At 33.3% G+C, this 20,308-nt stretch overlaps 2 protein-coding genes across 2 annotated transcripts in view; both read left to right on the top strand.

The window, feature by feature from the left end:
* The window catches only part of LOC105209985 (uncharacterized), a 28,540-nt gene that overhangs the window by 438 nt on the left and 7,794 nt on the right, over window positions 1-20,308 (top strand). The window contains exon 2 of the mRNA XM_011180697.3: window positions 9,207-9,622. Within this exon, the coding sequence (XP_011178999.2) occupies window positions 9,522-9,622 (101 nt within the window). The 5' untranslated portion in view covers window positions 9,207-9,521. The remainder of the gene's footprint in view (window positions 1-9,206; window positions 9,623-20,308) is intronic.
* LOC128922156 (uncharacterized) lies at window positions 4,293-8,029 on the top strand. Its single transcript, XM_054231795.1, has 3 exons — window positions 4,293-5,476; window positions 5,702-7,429; window positions 7,966-8,029. The coding sequence occupies exons 1-3, from the start codon at window positions 4,293-4,295 to the stop codon at window positions 8,027-8,029; spliced, it is 2,976 nt and encodes a 991-aa protein (XP_054087770.1).

Raw genomic sequence — 20,308 nt, 5'->3', positions numbered from 1 at the left:
CGATTGCGACACATTGGATTCAATATCCCCGCATTAATTTGTTACGACGAAAAACTTGCGACAAAATGTTTAAGCTGTGCAATAATTAGGTACACACAGACATGCATATACTAAGAACAAAGAAAGTATTATATATATGTACATACACATGTACATGCAATTGTCAGTTGCGCATGCATTCAAATCATATGTTTGGAACAAACGCGTCTGCATTTATAATATAGTATTTGCGGCGAACCCGTTTTTGCATTTGAATTTCGACTTCAATAATGTCATTAAGTATGAATACTTTCTAAATGTAAAATATAAGGAAGTATGTATCTTTTATATAAGTTAACAAATAAAGCTTGGTTACGTTTGCACATGTGTATTGCTATATCTAACCTGTGCGTACTATTTCATGGAGTTTCCATACATCGCGTTGTTAATTCATTACTGTCACTAGTTCTTTTCGATAACATTCGCAGCTTATAATTTTATAGATTTAATTATAATATTATATATACCATTTGGCAGTTCGCTGAAAATGCTCTTGTATATAAATAATAAATATGTATTCATATGTACGTGTATCGTATACACCGATATTTAATTATTGTTAAAAAGTTAAAATAACAAATAATAAATATGCACGTTTTCGCGTCCCTGCGACGCAATAACCACAGACAACAACGAAGGCCAAACAGCTTTTCTAAATACATATATGCATACATACTACATATCTATGTGAAAATGTGCCTCTTCGACGTCTTGTGCCTCTACCAAACGCCAATGAGTGTCCAGCACAGCGGGAGGTAATAAAAGACGCAAAACCAAAACTATGAGATACTTCTTGCCTTCCCTTTGGAGGCAATTACTTTATATTCGACATAGCGAAGTGTATCCGAAAAACTGTAATTCATTTTCAGTCATGGATGAAAAAATTGTTCTTAGAGATCTTCAACCAAAAGCATTGAAACAATAGAAAGTTTGTAATTTAGTTTCAAGTCGGATCATCTACCTGAAAATGCAGGTTGGACTGGTATAAGAACACAAAGAAGCATGGTTTTTCAATTGCCGATATGATTTTCCATTCAAATACAGTTTGTATTTCGCAAAATCATTGAATACTAGATATATTCATGCAAACTACCTTTTAGTTTAGGTATAATAACTTCTCAGCTTCCTATATATAGTTACACATTTTTTAATATATGCACGTATTGGCTAGGCAAATAGAGGAAAAAATGTTCTCCAGCTAGTTTGAAACCTTATCTGTACAGCTATTGTTACAGCAGCAGGAATAACTTCATTGTATTCACATTTTTTAAAACAAATGTCAGGTAGGCAGTTAGGTAGCGCGGTAGATTTTCAACTTTTCTACATAAATTTGTATGAAAATAGAAATGTAATTTTAAAATGCCACATTTGAAAAACAAAGAGACAGCTGCTTGCAGTGTAATCTTCAAAATCTCTTCAAAAGAAATCCATCAATTGTAAGCATATACCATGCATATGTTAAATTTTTCGGGATTAGGATGTTGCCCATGCTTATAGGCCTTTGTCTGTACTTAGGATCAACTCAAATATACTTTTCTACCTTATCTACATGTGAAAACACAGTATGTACTTTCTAAAATTACATTCAAGTATCTGTGTGCATACATAAACATAGAATGTGTGTAGTATATATGGGTAGGTAGTTGATGGATCTACCGCCAAAAACTGTCCGACTGCTTATAGGCCTTTGTCTGTACTTACTTAGGATCAACTCAAATATACTTTTCTACCTTATCTACATGTGAGAACACAGTATGTACTTTCTAAAATTACATTCAAGTATCTGTGTGCATACATAAACATAGAATGTGTGTAGTATATATGGGTAGGTAGTTGATGGATCTACCGCCAAAAACTGTCCGACATTTTGAGTTATATTTTATACCTGACTGTCAATCACCAAACATGTTGGTATAACTATTTACTTTGCAAATACATAAGTGTCCTGTAAATCGTGCTGTCGATTATTGAAGTACAGTTTTACTTGAATATAGCTGTTTTAGTTTCGAAAATTTCACATTTTAGAGTTGTGTATTAACACTTATTATTTATTTATTATTATTATTATTTCTATAATTATAATTATATTTTAGTTATCGGCGTTAAGTTTAAACAATGAACTCCATTATTATTTTTTCAATATTTTTGGCGTGTACTTCCACTGATATATATACTTCCAATTTTCTTTATACACAAAAATGGCAAGCAATTTCTACCAAAACAATAAATATGTGAATGCTGAATTTTTGCGTTTTTGGTAATATGCCAGAATTATTCCGCGCCTTGTTTTCGAAATAGTACACATAAATCCATTTTTGTAAATATATACACATATGAAAGAAAACACGAGATTTAGCCGCAAATGTGATTTCAAAAGAAATATGTATATATACATACATATACATATGTAGGTAAATGGTTTCTTGTTTTGTTGGAATATGGTACGCCTCAATTTACGCTTTGTATTCGCCTTATAGTTGTGTGCAATGCGGTGCATACATGTGGGAGTGGAACCTGTGGGTAAAAGGTCCACACGTAGTGGCTGTTACTTTTAATTACAACCCTGCAAAGTTTAACGAAGACACAACGACACATACGACCATTTTTAATAAAATAAGTATAGTTGACGAGTAGAGTGAGTCGAGTGAAGACAGCGGCATCAACCGCTAGCACGATAGTGAAGACAGCGGCATCAACCGCTATGACGATAGTGAAGACAGCGGCATCAACTGCTTGTACGATATAATAATCAACAAATAGTGTGGTAATTATTATTGGATATAAATGAACTTTAATCTACATGTAACTAAAAATAAACGTGTAATCTACAATAATGTGTGTAATGAATTTAAATAAATATAAATCAAACGCATAATCTACAAATGTGGGCTCAGCCGAGATGTGAACGTATGTGAGCGGTGTCGGAAATTCGAAAATTTGTTAAATTAAAACAGTTTTGTTAAATTAAAACTAAAATGTGTAAAAACTAAAACTAAAACGTGTAAAATATCGTTATATACAAAGAAATTTGGAGAAAATGTGTATTATTCATACAAGTTGAATCTTGCAACAAACCACAGTTACAGTTGGCGTCGTAATTCAAATTTGTCAAAGGTCCAGAAAGTTCGAGAGAAGCAGAAAGAAGGAAAAGTGAGAAGGTGTGAAGCTGCAAAGATTGAAGTGACTGCGCCAATTAGAAAATGAGATGAAGGATAGACATATGAAGATGAGAGAGAATGTATCCGAGATGTGAACGTATGTGAGCGGTGTCGGAAATTCGGAAATTTGTTAAATTAAAACTGTTTTGTGTAAAAACTTAAACTAATACGTGTAAAAATATCGTTACATACAAGGAAATTTGGAGAAAATGTGTATTACATTAAAACTAAAATGTGCAAAAACTAAAAGTGATACATGCAAAAATCGTTCCAGACATGTTCAATCTTGCAACAAACGGCAGTTACAGTTGGCGTCATAATTCAAATTTGTCAATTCAAAGGTCCAGAAAGTTCGAGAGAACGAGAGAAGCAGAAAGACGGAAAAGTGAGAAGGTGTGAAGCTGCAAAGATTCAAGTGACTGCGCCAATTAGAAAATGAGATGAAGGAAAGACATAGGAAGATGAGAGAGAATGTATGTATGTAATTTGGTAGCACTGAATTAAGAACAAATGGACAGAAGCAAAAATTGGAAACGAAACATATGTTTGTATAAGTTGTTATAAGATTCCAATAATGGTAATGAAGTCCAATAAGAATTAGCTACATATGCATATGTGCTGTAAAAACTTATGAATGTTAATATTATTTTCTAATACATAATGTTATTTGCTACAACATTGTTATAAGATTCCAGTAATGAATTCCAAATAAGAATTAGCTACATATGCATATGTGCTGTAAAAACTTATGAATGTTAATATTATTTTCTAATACATAATGTTATTTGCTACAACATTGTTATAAGATTCCAGTAATGAATTCCAAATAAGAATTAGCTACATTTGCATATGTGCTGTAAAAACTTATGAATGTTAATATTATTTTCTAATACATAATGTTATTTGCTGATACATAGTATGTCCAGAGAACCAGTATAAATACTCTTAAAATGTTTACTTAAATTGAAATATTGTAACTTAAGCCTGAATTTGAAATCACTTAAGAATTTTTATTGATATAATATTGTTTATGAGATAAGTTGTATTTTAAGATTTTGTTTTTTGTAATCATAATCAACACACCAGGAAAAGACGATGGACGTACAAGATATTTTGAGTTTGACAGTGGTAGCTCTGAAGAACAAATTGAGGGAAGTTGGACTGAGTGTTCAAGGCAGGAAATGTGAATTAAGAGATAGGTTGCTCTTATATTTCGGACATGTGTTGGAGGATGAAGATGAAAGTGAAAGTGAAACACGTTCAGTGACAATGGTAGAGGCACCAACCTCTCACCAAGACAATGTAGTGTTTAATCCGCAGTTCACACTGAGGGATGTGGAAGGGAGTATTTCATTGTTTAGTGGTACGGATGAGCTAGGTGTTGATAAATGGTTAGAAGAATTTGAGGATAACGCGGTAACTTTAAATTGGAACAGTTTACAACGATTTGTGTTTGCAAAACAACTTCTTAGAGGGGCTGCTAAATTGTATGTACGTAGCCAGACGGGAATCAATAGTTTCAATTCGCTAAAATCGGCGTTGAGAAGTGAGTTCGGTGTAAAACCAACATCACTAGATATTCATCGCATGTTACAAAATCGTCGTAAGAAAAATAACGAAAGTCTTCGTGAATACTTGTACAATTTGATGGAAATTGCCAAGCCAGTTGGTTTAGATGACGAAAGTCTCATTTTGTACTTTATTGGAGGAATTCCTGATTCAAAATTAAATAAAACAGTTTTATATCAAGCACGAACAATACAAGAGCTCAAAGAGCAGTTAAGAGTATATGAGAGGGTACATGATTCTCGACAGCCTTCAAGCAAGGAGAAGTCATGGCATGGGGTGGCAACACCGGTAGAACCAAGGGTTCAAAGGAAGTGTTTCAAGTGTGGAAGTGAATCTCATTTGGCCAATGGTTGTGATAAGAATGAGAGGGTACATGATTCTCGACAGCCTTCAAGCAAGGAGAAGTCATGGCATGGGGTGGCAACACCGGTGGAACCAAGGGTTCAAAGGAAGTGTTTCAAGTGTGGAAGTGAATCTCATTTGGCCAATGGTTGTGATAAGATTAGGCAGATCAAATGTTTCAAGTGTGGACAGATGGGCCATCGTAAAATTGAATGCGATCGTAGAAACGACGTGCATGTTAATACAGAATCAAAACGCAATAGCGCTTTGACTGTCTGGAAGACAAGTGGCATCTTCAAACCAATGAAGATGGGTAATTTAGTGATCAGTGCTTTAATTGATACGGGTGCTGACGTGAGTTTAATGAGGTATGATATGTTTAAGCGTACAGGAATTTCGAAGCTTAGCGATAATCGTTCGATCCTGGGAGGCATTAAAGGCAGTGAAGTAAGTACACTAGGTACTTTTGAAATAAATATCGAAGTGGATGGGATTAATTTCACAGTGACTTTTCACGTTACTGGGCTGAATGACTTGCCATATGAAGTAATTCTGGGAAATGATATTTTAAAAAACGTAAATATTTTTTTTAGCGAAAAGGGCGCTAAGTTCGGCAGGAAAAGTCTCGAAAGTTTAAATGATAAAGAGAATTTAGGGATAAGACAAATTTGTCAAAGTAAAGACGGAAAAGATTTTGAATTGTTAAAGGAAAAGGAAGAAGAAAACAACGCAGGTGGTAGTAATTTGGCTTTAACTGAATTTGCTGCACTTTGCGTAGCAATGGAAGAGAAAGATAGCAACTCGATAATAGACCTTGATTTAGGACATTTGAAAATTGAGCAAGCAGATACAGTTTTAAAGATGGTGCACAGTTTTAAACCAGTAAAGCAGACACAGTCACCAGTACAAATGAAGATTTTGATAACAGATGACATTCCTGTTTACCAAACGCCAAGACGAGTTTCATGCGTTGATCAGAAGATAATCGATAATCAAATAGATAATTGGTTGAACGAAGGTATAATTCGACAAAGCAATTCTGAGTATGCTTCACCAGTTGTTTTGGTTTCAAAAAAAGACGGTACGAAACGACTCTGCTGTGACTTTAGAAAAATAAACGAGAAGATTATACGTGACAATTTTCCAATGGTACTTATAGACGACGTTTTGGAAAAGTTGCAAGGGGCTAGTGTGTTCACTACGCTGGATCTTGCAAACGGTTTTTTTCATGTTCCCGTGGATGAAGGATCAAAACGATACACATCTTTTGTAACATACGGAGGGCAATATGAGTTTAACTTCGTCCCATTTGGACTTTCTAATTCACCAGCCATATTTTGTCGATACATTTCATCAATATTCCGTGATTTGATACAGCAAGGTATTGTAGTTATTTATATGGATGACATTATCATACCCGGACAGACCATTGAGGAAAGCATTGAAAAATTAAGAACTGTTTTAACAAGGGCAGCAACATACGGACTGCGTATTAAATGGACCAAGTGTTTTTTCTTAAAAAAGAAAATCGAATTTTTAGGATATGTAATCGAGAACGGTAGTATCAGGCCCTCTGAAGGGAAGGTAAAGGCCGTGCAACAGTTTCCTTTGCCGCGAGATAAAAAGGGACTGCAACGGTATTTAGGATTAACATCTTATTTTAGAAGATTCATTGAGGGATATGCATCGATAGCGAAGCCACTAAGCGACATGTTAAGAAAGGATGCGAAATATCATATAGGAGAGCAGCAACTGTTAGCGTTTCAACAATTAAAATTAGCTTTAATGAAAGCTCCGGTATTACAGATTTACGATCCAAAGGCTCAAACGGAGATACACACAGATGCTTCAATGTATGGATATGGTGCCGTGTTACTGCAGAAAAACTCGGATGATCAGCAGTTTCATCCTGTACAGTTCATGAGTAAGAAAACTACTCCAGCAGAGGAGAAATACAACTCCTATGAACTCGAAGTGTTAGCAATTATTCAGGCATTAAAGAAATGGCGTGTGTATGTGCTAGGTCAGAAATTCCGAATTGTAACCGACTGCAATGCATTTACGATGACTATTAAAAAACGTGACGTACCATTACGAGTAGCTCGTTGGGCTATGTACTTACAAGACTTCGACTATGTCATCGAACATAGGAAAAATTCAAGAATGCGACATGTTGATGCTTTAAGTCGTGTGGCATGCATGATAATTGAAGATTCGGTCGCGCATCGCTTAAGGGAAGCTCAAAAATCTGATGAGTGGATCAGGGCGATTATTCAAGTCTTAGGAAAATGTGAATACGAAGATTTCTTTATGCGAAACGGGTTAGTATATAAAGACCACGTTAACGAGTTGGTGGTAGTACCAGAAGCAATGGAAGATGAAATAATCAGCATTGCACACCGGCAAGGGCATTTATCCGCTAAAAAAACGCAAGAGTATTTAGAGAAATCGTTTTATATTCCAAAAATTTCGACAAAAGTAGGTAAAGTTGTAAAAAATTGCGTTGAATGCATCATCATTAACACAAAGGCAGGCAAAAAAGAAGGTTTCCTCTCACCGATAGACAAAGAAGATAGACCATTACAAACTTATCATATAGATCATGTAGGACCACTAGAGGTTACTAATAAAAAATATCAACATTTATTAGTAGTAGTAGATGCTTTTTCAAAATTTGTGTGGCTTTATCCCACTAAAAGCACGGACGCGAATTCCGTAGTTGATAGATTAACAAAACAATCGGCAGTTTTCGGTAATCCTAAGAGAATAGTAACGGACAGAGGATCTGCTTTCACGTCGAACATTTTCCATAATTATTGTACAGAACAAAACATACAACATTTGACTATTTCCACAGGCGTTCCTCGGGGAAATGGTCAAGTGGAACGGATGCACCGTATATTGGTTCCAATGTTAGCTAAACTATGTCATGATAATCCTGCTTGTTGGTATAAATATGTTGAAAAAGTTCAAAGAATCATTAATAATACACCTCCAAGAAGTACTAAGTTATCGCCATTCAAAATACTTACTGGTTTGGAAATGAGGCAATGTGAAGACATAGAAATTAAAAGTTTACTTGAAGATTGCATAATGAAAGAATTAGGCGACGAACGCGATAACATTCGAAAACTAGCTCAAGAAAATATTTGTAAGATACAAGAAGAAAACAAACAAACATTTAATTCAAAGCGTAAAGCAGAAGTCATATATAAGGTAGGCGACTTAGTAGCTATAAAACGGACACAATATGGACCAAATTTAAAATTAAAACAAAAATATTTCGGACCGTACGAGGTAAAAGTGGTAAAGCCTCACGGCAGGTATGAAGTTCAAAAGGTGGGCGAAAACGAAGGGCCACGAAACACTGTTACGGTAGCAGAATACATGAAGTCATTCGGGGCGAATGACGGTGCAGGACGGCCGATTGTGGGAGTGGAACCTGTGGGTAAAAGGTCCACACGTAGTGGCTGTTACTTTTAATTACAACCCTGCAAAGTTTAACGAAGACACAACGACACATACGACCATTTTTAATAAAATAAGTATAGTTGACGAGTAGAGTGAGTCGAGTGAAGACAGCGGCATCAACCGCTAGCACGATAGTGAAGACAGCGGCATCAACCGCTATGACGATAGTGAAGACAGCGGCATCAACTGCTTGTACGATATAATAATCAACAAATAGTGTGGTAATTATTATTGGATATAAATGAACTTTAATCTACATGTAACTAAAAATAAACGTGTAATCTACAATAATGTGTGTAATGAATTTAAATAAATATAAATCAAACGCATAATCTACATACATATATACAAATATTTGCTGTTTATAAAAACGTCATTTTGCCAAAACGTGGTTGTTTCAATTCTCACATTTGCGTTGCACTAGTTTTAATATTTTGCATTTTGCACAAAAATTTCATCCAAGGAAAATTCGAGTTTTGCAGATTCATGCTCATGCTTTTTCATTTAATTTATTTTCATGCCTGCATCCTTTTATATACATATAAATATATTTATAGTATATTGCGGTCTATTTCAAATGTTGTGCTTCACATTGAGTTTCATTCACAATTTTCAATTTCTCTCTAGAAACGAAAGTGACAACACAAGTTTCGGCAGCAGCCCGCAAATGTTATGAGATCGCGCTGAATTCGACGAAGTGCTACGAATTATTGGATGCAACAATACGCTAAATATTAATCTAAAGTTTAAATAATATCTAGTATATGGTGTGTTGTGGGCAATAATTGCAATTATGTTGTGCATTTTTTAAAACGTTAACTAGTCAACTCAATTTATGCTAACAAAAAAGTGTGGTGTCTAACGAAAAAATATAGTGTATTTTTGTTTTTATAAAAATCAATTAATATATAAAAATAACAAATAACTAAATCAAAAAACACAATGCAAGCGGTAAAGGCGAAATTGTCAAATATTTCAATACCATGGAGGATAATTTTAAAGAATGTGGCGGCGATTGTGATAGCTTTGGTAACATTGTCATGGTGAGTATATGTACATCTCTAAAAGATTTCTATGACATCTACACTACAGTTACACGAACAGTATTCACATTTGCACGCATTCATTCATTCACATTTAGTTAAAGATATATTTATATTTATCAGAACTCATTGCTACCCACACCTGCACACATATTTAAACACACACCTACATACATATGTATATATTATTATTGCTTTAATTTTAAATATTTTATATACAGTGCATTAATTTTACAACAATTTATTATTAAAGCATACATTGTAATATTTATTTGCGAAATGAAAAATTGTTGGGACATTTGTGCATTCGGTCACACAATCTAAATTTATTTTGTTATTCCAACGAACTTTTCTGATTCTGTAGATTTATTTATTATATGCAGTGTTGAATTTGCTGCCGATTTCCGTACAAATTTTGTTTTCCTCCTCCGTTCTAATCTGTTATTATGAAATTTTCAGCGCCTTTGCTGTAACACATGTTCCATTACATTGTAATTAATCTAATACATATACTTTTGTATAAACTCGGCGTTATATGGTAAATCAATCATCGCTTTACGGTGTAATAACCCGAGTTAATTACCTTGAAACCAGAGTGCGACTTGTAAGAAATATTTATACTCAATACATACACTCAGTAGGCTCCATACACCTCTAATACATACACAAATGCCTATCTGTTTTCGTTTTCTGTGATTACTGGCTAGCTGTGCATTACTTTTTTGGAACATTCATGGTCACTACAAAATAGTGATTTGAAATCGAATCAGTGATTATTTGTAATAAAAAGTATATGCTCCAGTGTGTGTATGTATGTAGATAGGCGCAGATTTTGTTAGAGATAATGTGTATGGCTGTAAATATGAGCAATTTGTACATAAATTAATTATTATGTGATTATTATTTTGCTTGCTGTTAGCTGAGCCTCCAATTTGTATGATGCTTACAAACATGAGGCTTCGAACCCGTTTGAAGCCATTTGGTAGCTTTATGAAACGTCCTGAAGTCCATATTACACATTGAAATAATTATTTGACGATATTTCGTATGGGATTCGATCTCACAATTAGTCTTTTGATGGCCAAGCACTCGAAGTGTCGGAAGATTTATGTTTAATCAGTTCTCAATCTAAAATTGTCCCAAAAATATATTATTTTATTGGTTACAATGCATACTTTTTCAAGACGATTTTTTTGTGTTATTTCCTTTAACCGACGCTCCCTAATAAACTATGAGAATAACATACTTGACTACAATTAAACCAGAAGTAATTAAAATTTTGCCTTATTGGTGTGAAATTCATTCTTAAATGCCGCTGAAACCACAACAATTTTCTTGATTAGTTCCAAAGAACATATTGTGGGTATTTCACAAAAAAAAATTGATTTGTAAGCACTTTACTCCGATTACGTTATTCGCTGCAAAATGTAAACAGTATGAGGTGCTATTAGGGATGTATATTTGTTATCGGACAAAAAAAAATTATTTTATTACATTTGATAAAAATAGTCGATTAATTTTACTACATATCCCTGAACTCCTTGGGCAAATAATTTTGTTAAATTTAATTTACTTGTCATTAAAAATTTTCTATTTAAAAAAAATATGGCATCACCCTGATACTCAAAATAGGGGTCGGCTTTAGTATACCGTCCCACGATTTCGGGGTTAAAATGGATATGGGCGGATAGAGGAGGATCTCCAGATCACGAATATATATAATTATTGCCGCCGCAAACTTATAGTTTCTGAGTTATTTGCAATTTAAGATTTAAAATTAATAATTTTTAACTCGTTATTTCTCACTGTATATTGAATTTTCCACATATATTTTGCACTTTAAATATATTTACACTTCACACATTTGTTTATAAATATTTATTTTTAACCAATTATATTAAAATATGCTGTAAATAAGCATTTTACTTTTTGCACAATTTTGTTTATTTTTACAATAAAAAAGGGTTGCATTCTGACACAAAATAGGTGTTACCATATCACATATTTTGTAAACGAATTATAAGAATCACAATAATGAAAAAGAAAGATTATATCCCAAATACAATAAACATAATGCATGTAATGTGTAATGTAAATTATTTTATTATTTCCCATATTTTGATAATATCCGGTGTTGGTTCGACCAGGGTTATTTTTTTGAAGCGCGGCCAAAGGCCGCCAGTGCAGAAAGTAGTTGTACGCGAAAAAACTTTCCATTTCCCTCTCTTTGATAACTCCCGGTGTTGGCTCGACCAGGGTTATTTTTTTGAAGCGCGGCCGAAGGCCGCCTCTGCAGAAAGTAGTTCTACGCGGAAGAACTTGTTATTCCACCTCTTTGATAACTCCCGGTGTTGGCTCGACCAGGGTTATTTTTTTGAAGCGCGGCCGAAGGCCGCCTCTGCAGAAAGTAGTTCTACGCGGAAGAACTTGTTATTCCACCTCTTTGATAACTCCCGGTATTGGCTCGACCAGGGTTATTTTTTTGAAGCGCGGCCGAAGGCCGCCTCTGCAGAAAGTAGTTCTACGCGGAAGAACTTGTTATTCCACCTCTTTGATAACTCCCGGTGTTGGCTCGACCAGGGTTATTTTTTTGAAGCGCGGCCGAAGGCCGCCTCTGCAGAAAGTAGTTCTACGCGGAAGAACTTGTTATTCCACCTCTTTGATAATCCCCGGTGTTGGCTCGACCAGGGTTATTTTTTTGAAGCACTTATAAATTTTGAAACCTTGGTATTTTTTTGTAGTTAGAATGTTTACTTAATAACTATTTATTGGGTATTTGTTTTCTTCATTTTGGGAATTTTATTCATTTTGATTATTTTTAATCGATGCATGTGGCAACACTTATGTTCTGTCATCTTGCAACCGTTTTGTTATTTTACAAATAAACAGAATTCTGCATAAAATTAAATGTTTATTTACAGCAAATTTTGATATAATTTGTTAAAAATAAATATGTAGAAACAAATTAATGAAGTGTAAATATATTTAAAGTGCAAAATATATGTGAACAATTCAATATACAGTGAGAAATAACGTGTTGAAAATTGTTAATTTTAAATCTTAAATTGCAAATAACTCAGAAACTATAAGTTTGCGGCGGCAATAATTATATATATTCGTGATCTGGAGATCCCCCTCTATCCGCCCATATCTATTTTAACCCCGAAATCGTGGGACGGTATACTAAAGTTTTCCCCAAAATAGTTCTATATTTATATATTATACACACATATATTTATGCGAAATAATAACAAACCCATAATTGGATGAAATTGTCTGCCAACAATATTTGCGTCTAACATGTCCGAAGCGTAAGCAAAGCAATACGTCTCGGCGCTTGACCATACATTTGCTGTTGATCAACAAAGCAAAAAATTAATAAACAGAAATTACAACAAAACTGGCTACTCACTGTTGAACCATTCAACATACATAAATACGAACGGAAAAGTCGCCCATTTAAAAATAAGATGTGACACGAATACTTGAAAGGCAACAAAGTCGAAAGAAGGCGGTCGGCAGGAGGTAGCCGCGCAACCATTAAGATTTTAAAACAATTTTTTTGGCAGCCAAGTGGGGGGTGCGAGGCGTGCTTGATGACTGTGACTGAGTGAGTGTAGTTCGACTGGCAGCGTACTACACGAGAGATTGAGATTGACAAAGAGTGCGTTTTATTTTCGGTTTATCTTATTTTAACGCATAATTTGGGTCAAAGAACTGAAAGCGGTCGTAGCCATAGTCGTATAACGTACACCGTAGCTACACATGTATATAGCGCTGCGTTCCCAAATCGTGATATCGTTAACAAAATTGCTACCGCGAAAAAGAAAAAGGAAAATGAAAACGTATAATAAATACAAAATAAAATATAAATAAAAACAAAGACAAAGACAAAGGCAAAGGCAAAATGCGACAGTGGCGAGCCGGTGTGATGACAAGCAACATGTGACTGCGACGTCCTCAAGTGGGGGGGGCCAATAATTGTTTTACAATTCGAAAATGAAAATACGGGTATTGCACATGTGCGTACATACATATAAACAATATTAATTGTTTATATGGGAGTTTGAGTGGGTGTGTTTGCAGTGGCTCGGTGGAGAAGCTGTTCATAAAAACATATTATATATTTTGATGAGTGTGCTCATCTATGTATCTAGTTCTGAAAATCTGTCGACTGTCCAGTGTACTTGCATGTGACTTCTTTGTTGTTGCGGTGAATTTTATGCGTTCATTACAAAGCTCCCGATAGATACATACATATTTCGTTGCACACCGGCATTTTGAATAAATATTTTGTATAAAAAAAGTAACTCATATTAGTTATTCATAGATTATGCATATGCGATTGCATTGATTTCGGGCATATCCATGTATGTATGTATATAAATTTACAAATATGTATTTGTAAAATGGTGTATGAATATATGCTTGTCGCATTTTTTATTTTTATTAATTATACTCTATACTTTTACTTTGCGACGTGCCTCTTATGAGTAAATATATGTAGTACATTTTGCACTATACATATTTATATCAATTTACAGCCGTCTGACACATTTCGAGGCAGCAGTGTGATTACTTATGTGCATACATATTTATATTCATAGTATATTTGTTATGGGCATGCAAGTATTTTCAGCTATAAGAAACGACTTTGCTTAAATAGGTTAAATGTTTGGAATTTTTTCTCTTAAATATCGTACGCTCATAAATGACATGATTAAAGCTGCAATATAATAAACAACAAGACAGGTCTTAACACATTTTCCAAGAAAATTATTAAAAAAATAATAATAATAATAAAAATCATGCAAGCTTTTAAATACATTAAGTAATAAAGATCATTCGAAAATGAGATCTGAGAATCGAGGCACAAAAAGTGAGGTTAAGTTGAGATCGATGTTCTAGATTGAGGAAATGCGATTTTGTGTAGTGGGCGCTCTGATGTAGTACGACGAATAGAACGAAATTACATGTTTTATTTCGTCAATTTTATGAAAGAATTACTGATGACAAGGAAACGTTCTGCCGAGGTATGAACGTCAAGTATTTTAATGTTATTACAAATAGGGATCGAGTTTGCAGTTCATGACAACAATCCGGTGCTTTCCCGGTTATGTAAACCCGAAAATCGTGTAAACTGTTCGAACTTAGGTTCTCGCTAGTTGTGGTACTAAACTTCAACAAAACAAACAAGTGATTTCTATAAAGATTATACAAATTAAGTGCTTTGTTTTGATTTGTAGACAATTGTTTGTAATGTAAATGGAATTAATTTAATACTATAATATTGATAAAATTCAAGGTAATACTTCAATACCAAGAAATACTATTCAATTACGTATGTACCATATAATAGAGTACCTATACTTTGGTCTACGCAAATGAAAGTATTTCACCTGTTGTTGACGACGCGTTATATTAATATATAGATATACATACATATAAGTATGTACTCACAAAGTACTACTCATGTCTAAGTACATAATTAAAAAAAAAGCTTTATACATACATACATATTTTAATTGCTACGCTATAAGTTAAATAGTTACTTAATTAACAGTATTAAATGTATTTTAATTGCGTGCATACAGTTTGGTGCCGCTTATTGGAAACGTGACTAAATACTGTAGCGGATTAGATATATTTTTGTATGTATAAGGGTGGTATATTTTATGTGAGAAGGGATGATACAGTTACTTATGTATTCTACACAGCTGCTGTGAATTATACGACCATTTTCGAAATATTTCGTACAGTTCGAACAATATTGAAAGTCATTTTCCGAAGTATTTTATGCTATTTCTTCGAAAATATATGTATGTATGTATGTATGTATCTATATAAAAATACATATGTGCTACAATACACCACCTTTGGAATATTATACACAATCGGAACGTTATTGTAATGACAGACACATATTATTTGAAAAATGTGTGTTTACTCTCATATATATTTTATAATATGCTCGCACCTCTAGAAATAATTGACTGCTGCTACATATTAGACAATAAATCAGCAAAATATGGAAAAGATCATTACAATGAGTCTAGCATATATTTAGACACTATATAGAACTATCTTTTGTATTTGACTGTGTATTTGAATTGCACCAAAATTTAATTGACACAAACAGTCAATTTGCAGTTAATTATGCAAGTGCAATATTTTATTGCTTATCCACACACAAATCACCGAATGTGTGTGTCTGTTTGAGTAAACCCATTCTCATCACCTTTCTTAGATGCAATGAGCTGTAGCGCGCAACGATTCACCCAATTACTAGTACAACAGATGTTTATTGGCTGCTGCTCAATTTCAATTATTTCGCACGCTGCCAAGAAATTCATTTTGATTTTTGTAAACTTTTTTTTTGAGGTTAGAATTACATAAATGATTGCATTTATATACTCACAACCTCTATGTACATATGTATTGTTTGGTAAATTACATAGCGGAATTCTATTTACCTGCATATTACGTAAACAAAAGTGAGGAGTACGCGTCATTTCGTTATTTTTACAAAAATTCCTAACGAATTTGTGTTCACGCCAATTTCAGTTCGTTTATCCGACATTATCTTCAATGAAAATTCCAAATGCATACATATATATAGTGCACATAGTACCTGTAATACATTGAAACTATTTACTTGAGTTGTAAAATAAATGAATATTAGATAATGTGCTGTCAGCTATGCTTTCGGCATGACGTATCGCCTAAAGATAAACAAACGGTAAACAATGTCAGATTGCTCTATTTACAAACTGTTGTAAAAAAATGAATTGCTTTATTCTCTGCGCGAATTTAAATAGTTGTTGTTAGCTGGCGTTCATAAAAGATGAATTCTTCTGAAGATTTTTCACAGCGGGGTTCTCGGCTTAAGGTTTCATATGTGTAATTTATTATTTAAAGTCTCCGATCGACAATCTTGATTAGCCAAATACATTAGAAATTGGCTTTGTTACCATCTTTACTACTCAAAATATGTCCTATTTTATGTCGCGGGTGTTGTGAGTGTTCTTGAGGTACATTTGAGTCCCGGAATTCATCAACCAATCTCTATAAATGTGGAAAGTATAACCTAAGAAAATGTTTTTGGTGATTTTTTACCATAGAGGAAGCCAAATTTTAACACAATTGTATATACAGTACAACTTCCCTAACTCGAATCACCATAATCTACAAAAAAGTTCGAGTTAGAGGGACTTCTGAGTTACGGAAGGTAATTTGTATGAAATTTGACTTCTATTGCCAATTCAAGAGTTCGAATAATGGAGATTTTCGAGTTATGGAAGTTCAACTGTATTTGCATAATTTTTGAATTCTCAGTCGGTCAAAGAGTCAATTAATACTGCTTGCCCACCTTAGTATGTATATTATTAGGTCTACAAGTTTGCTTCCGCCGTTTTTTTGTAAATTTAAGTTTTTTTGTGTATAAAAACGGTTACAAATGTCGATGAGCCTCAGCCGCACTTTTCTTCGAATTAAAAAAGAAAAGCACAATTTCCCGCAAATGTCGATAATTCGGCTCAAAAAGTGACATTTTCAGTTGAGAATAAGTTTTGGGATGCAAACAGATCTTTACAATTATTTTGTTGGGTTAATGTTGACACAAATGTCCAAGATCGATATAAAACGATTTAATCGACCAGTGCTTGACCCTAGAGATATCTATTGAAAAACGGCGGAAGCAAAGTTGTAGACCTAATATAAAATTGTTGTTACCGATTCTTTTGCAAATGAAATGTTGTAAAGAAAGCACAAACAATACAAATGAATTTCTTATCTGGCTGTTTACATTCCCAGCTAGAAATCAAAATAAATATTTCCGTCAAATATTGCATATAAGTATATATATTCATCATATACTTAGTCACACACATATTATATAACATTTTGACTCATTTATATACAGTGTTGTGCCATAAATTAAACACTCGTAAGTCGTAAAGTCAAATCTAATAAATCACAAGTGTTTCTTTCAGCGAAGTTTGTTTACATTTCCAATTCGCTGCACAACACTGTATTTATTTTTATTTTTTATTCAAATACAAATTTGCTTGATAAGCACCTCTGTTCCTGTTATCGCATATTGAAGTGGCGGACTCATATATACATACACATACTTACATGCCATATTAGTGACTAAACATACTTACATAGCACATGCATACATATTTACATATGAACAACAACTATGTATGTATTTATTATTTACTTTTACTTAATGCTGATAACAAATGAAACGCGCCTCTTCTTGCAAATTGCGTTTGACACTAATTTTTGTTAGCGCAAAAAAACGGAATAGAAAAAAATATCTTGAGTTACCAGTTTTTAATAGAAATTATGTAGGTCAGATTCATAAAAGTTAAGTGGTCAATTAAAATATTTCATATTTTAGACGTTGATAAGAAGAATTCTGCACTTAAGTGATTTCACACGCTAAAAATATTTATTTTGGTTTGTTTGAACTAATTTTTATGTTAAGTTGTGCTAAGCTATGTTGTACTATGTTATGTTATGCTATGCTATGTTATGGATTTAAGCATAAATTTATGTTATAAATGCATGTCTAAACAAAATTTCAATTTTGTGCTGCTGTCATGTCATTTGTTATGTTATGTTGTCCATATGTGACGCCAACAAAACTTAACTTTCAGTAAAGAAGTTTACGTTTCGTTAATAAAACATTAACCTATTTGGCATTTAAAAAAGTTGAAAAGATTTTTCTGTGTTTTCGGCACTTATAAATCACAAAAAAAAAATAAAACTTTTAATTATTTACAATACTAATATGGTTAAAAAACGTTTCCTCTGCGCTTACGTATTACGTATAACACATTTCCATGTTTGTCTGATTTTAAAATCAGGGGCATATTAGTATTTCACAGTTGTATATAAGCTCACAATAGGCCAACTATAGACATCGGCACCCATATGTATGTACTTATCGCTTATTTTGTTTTAATTACTATAAACTCTCGCAAATGAATCGCGAACCAGTGAGACTTACGGAACAATGCGCACATTCTTCACAATTAAAAAAACGTGACTCCATACAATTTCACATTGCTGGAAAACGAAAAAGAATAAATAAATAAATATGTATGTATGTATGTATGTATTCCTAAACTGCCTGTTGTTTTGTATATACCGCATGCTTTTTTTACTTTGCTCACAGCTATGTCATGTGTGTATATAGCAGGTATTTAAGCTAATCACTTGCGTTTGTTCAGCTAAGCCGCTGTATTGGCTTTTTCCAACGTTCTGAAGTGCAGCTAAACTAAAGTAGTGTTCGCTGTTAGTATTAATATAATCTATAATATTATCTCATAAATTTTTTAAGTAAATATAATACGTAATTTAGCCGATAGTATTGAGATTATATTGACATCACTTCACGTTTCATACTAATTGACGATTATTTCAAGCTAAGCTTTGATTTTTGCTTTGGCTTCGTATTTGTATTTGTTTTTCTGCGATTCCAGTTAATCAATTACTTAGTTCAATTACTCATTTACAGCAAAAATTAAGCTTTGAATAGATATATAATGATAGTGGGTGCGACACTTCAATATATGAGTTATAGTGTTTGAGGCTTAGAATAAGCTTGCTTGTGAACTAGTCATAAAACGACTTGCTATTTGTATTTTAAATACATTTCTTGTTTATATACAAATATGCTATGTTTTCTTTATAGTCTCCAAATACCTGCTTTGTATGCAAATTCATTCATTTATTTATTTTTTACTTGTTTCTTTGTTTTCAAAATTAGTCTATATAAACTACTAATGCTCGTGATTTTTTTATTTTTTGCAAATGCCATTTAAATTCCAGTTAGTTTTAGTACTATTAACAAATTTCGAGTTCATCATTCTTGGCGACCTTCAACTCGCGTTATTTGGACTTTGTTTATAGCATAATACTGTTTTAACGGTGCTGTGCTATTTCGGTAAACATTTATAAGTTGTTTATTTTTTATGTTTTCCTAGGTGTACAGAGTACGCCCAATATATATAGGGTGCTGTTTTGGAGGGGGTTATAGAATTTTTATTTCGCAGAAAACACAGCCGATCAAGATTTTAACTTAATTACTTCAAAATTTGTATGGCATTTAGTGTTCGAAACGAATGTTGATCACATGGTTATGTCGACTGATTAAGAATATCATCGAGTTATAACAATTTCAAATCAAGTCGTCCAGATTTATTGGTCTTGTCGAATGATTAACACGATTTCCAAGTGTTTAATCGTAGCTTGGTTAATAAATATCGACCAGTAACCCTTTAAAAAGCGGTCTATGGCAGCGAATGCCCCAGAGATGGTTTGTAATATTATTTCAAAGTGTAATTATTCACATTTCACTTTGCTTACGAACACTCAACATTTATTCCAAAAACATCTGTTAACTATGACAGCTAATTTGACAGCTATCCCTCTAGGAAATTATATGCATACCTCTAAATATATACCCTTAATAGATGTGCACTTGAATCAATCAAAAGAGAGCCTCTATTACACATAAATGAAAATTGGGAATTTCTCTCAAAGGTCTCGCCGAAATAATAATTAAAAATCATATTATAATAAAAACCAAGAAAAAACGTTAACTTCGGCTGTATCGAAGCTAATATATCCTTTACAGGAGCATTTCTTTTAGTTACTATGTGTTTAAGCAAA

This window comes from Zeugodacus cucurbitae, chromosome 5 (genome assembly GCF_028554725.1).
Source record: "Zeugodacus cucurbitae isolate PBARC_wt_2022May chromosome 5, idZeuCucr1.2, whole genome shotgun sequence".
Classification (NCBI taxonomy): Eukaryota; Metazoa; Arthropoda; class Insecta; order Diptera; family Tephritidae; genus Zeugodacus; species Zeugodacus cucurbitae.
Note: the sequence above shows the minus strand (reverse complement) of the source record. Positions and strands in the feature narration are given on the sequence as shown.

Bases quoted from the DNA above. Each gene is read 5' to 3' on its own strand.
- LOC128922156 (XM_054231795.1), top strand. From the start codon at position 4,293: ATGGACGTACAAGATATTTTGAGTTTGACAGTGGTAGCTCTGAAGAAC. The intron at 5,477-5,701 runs GTATGATATGTT...TATTTTTTTTAG, and splicing joins GCTGACGTGAGTTTAATGAG to CGAAAAGGGCGCTAAGTTCG. The intron at 7,430-7,965 runs GTTAGTATATAA...CTATTTCCACAG, and splicing joins GATTTCTTTATGCGAAACGG to GCGTTCCTCGGGGAAATGGT.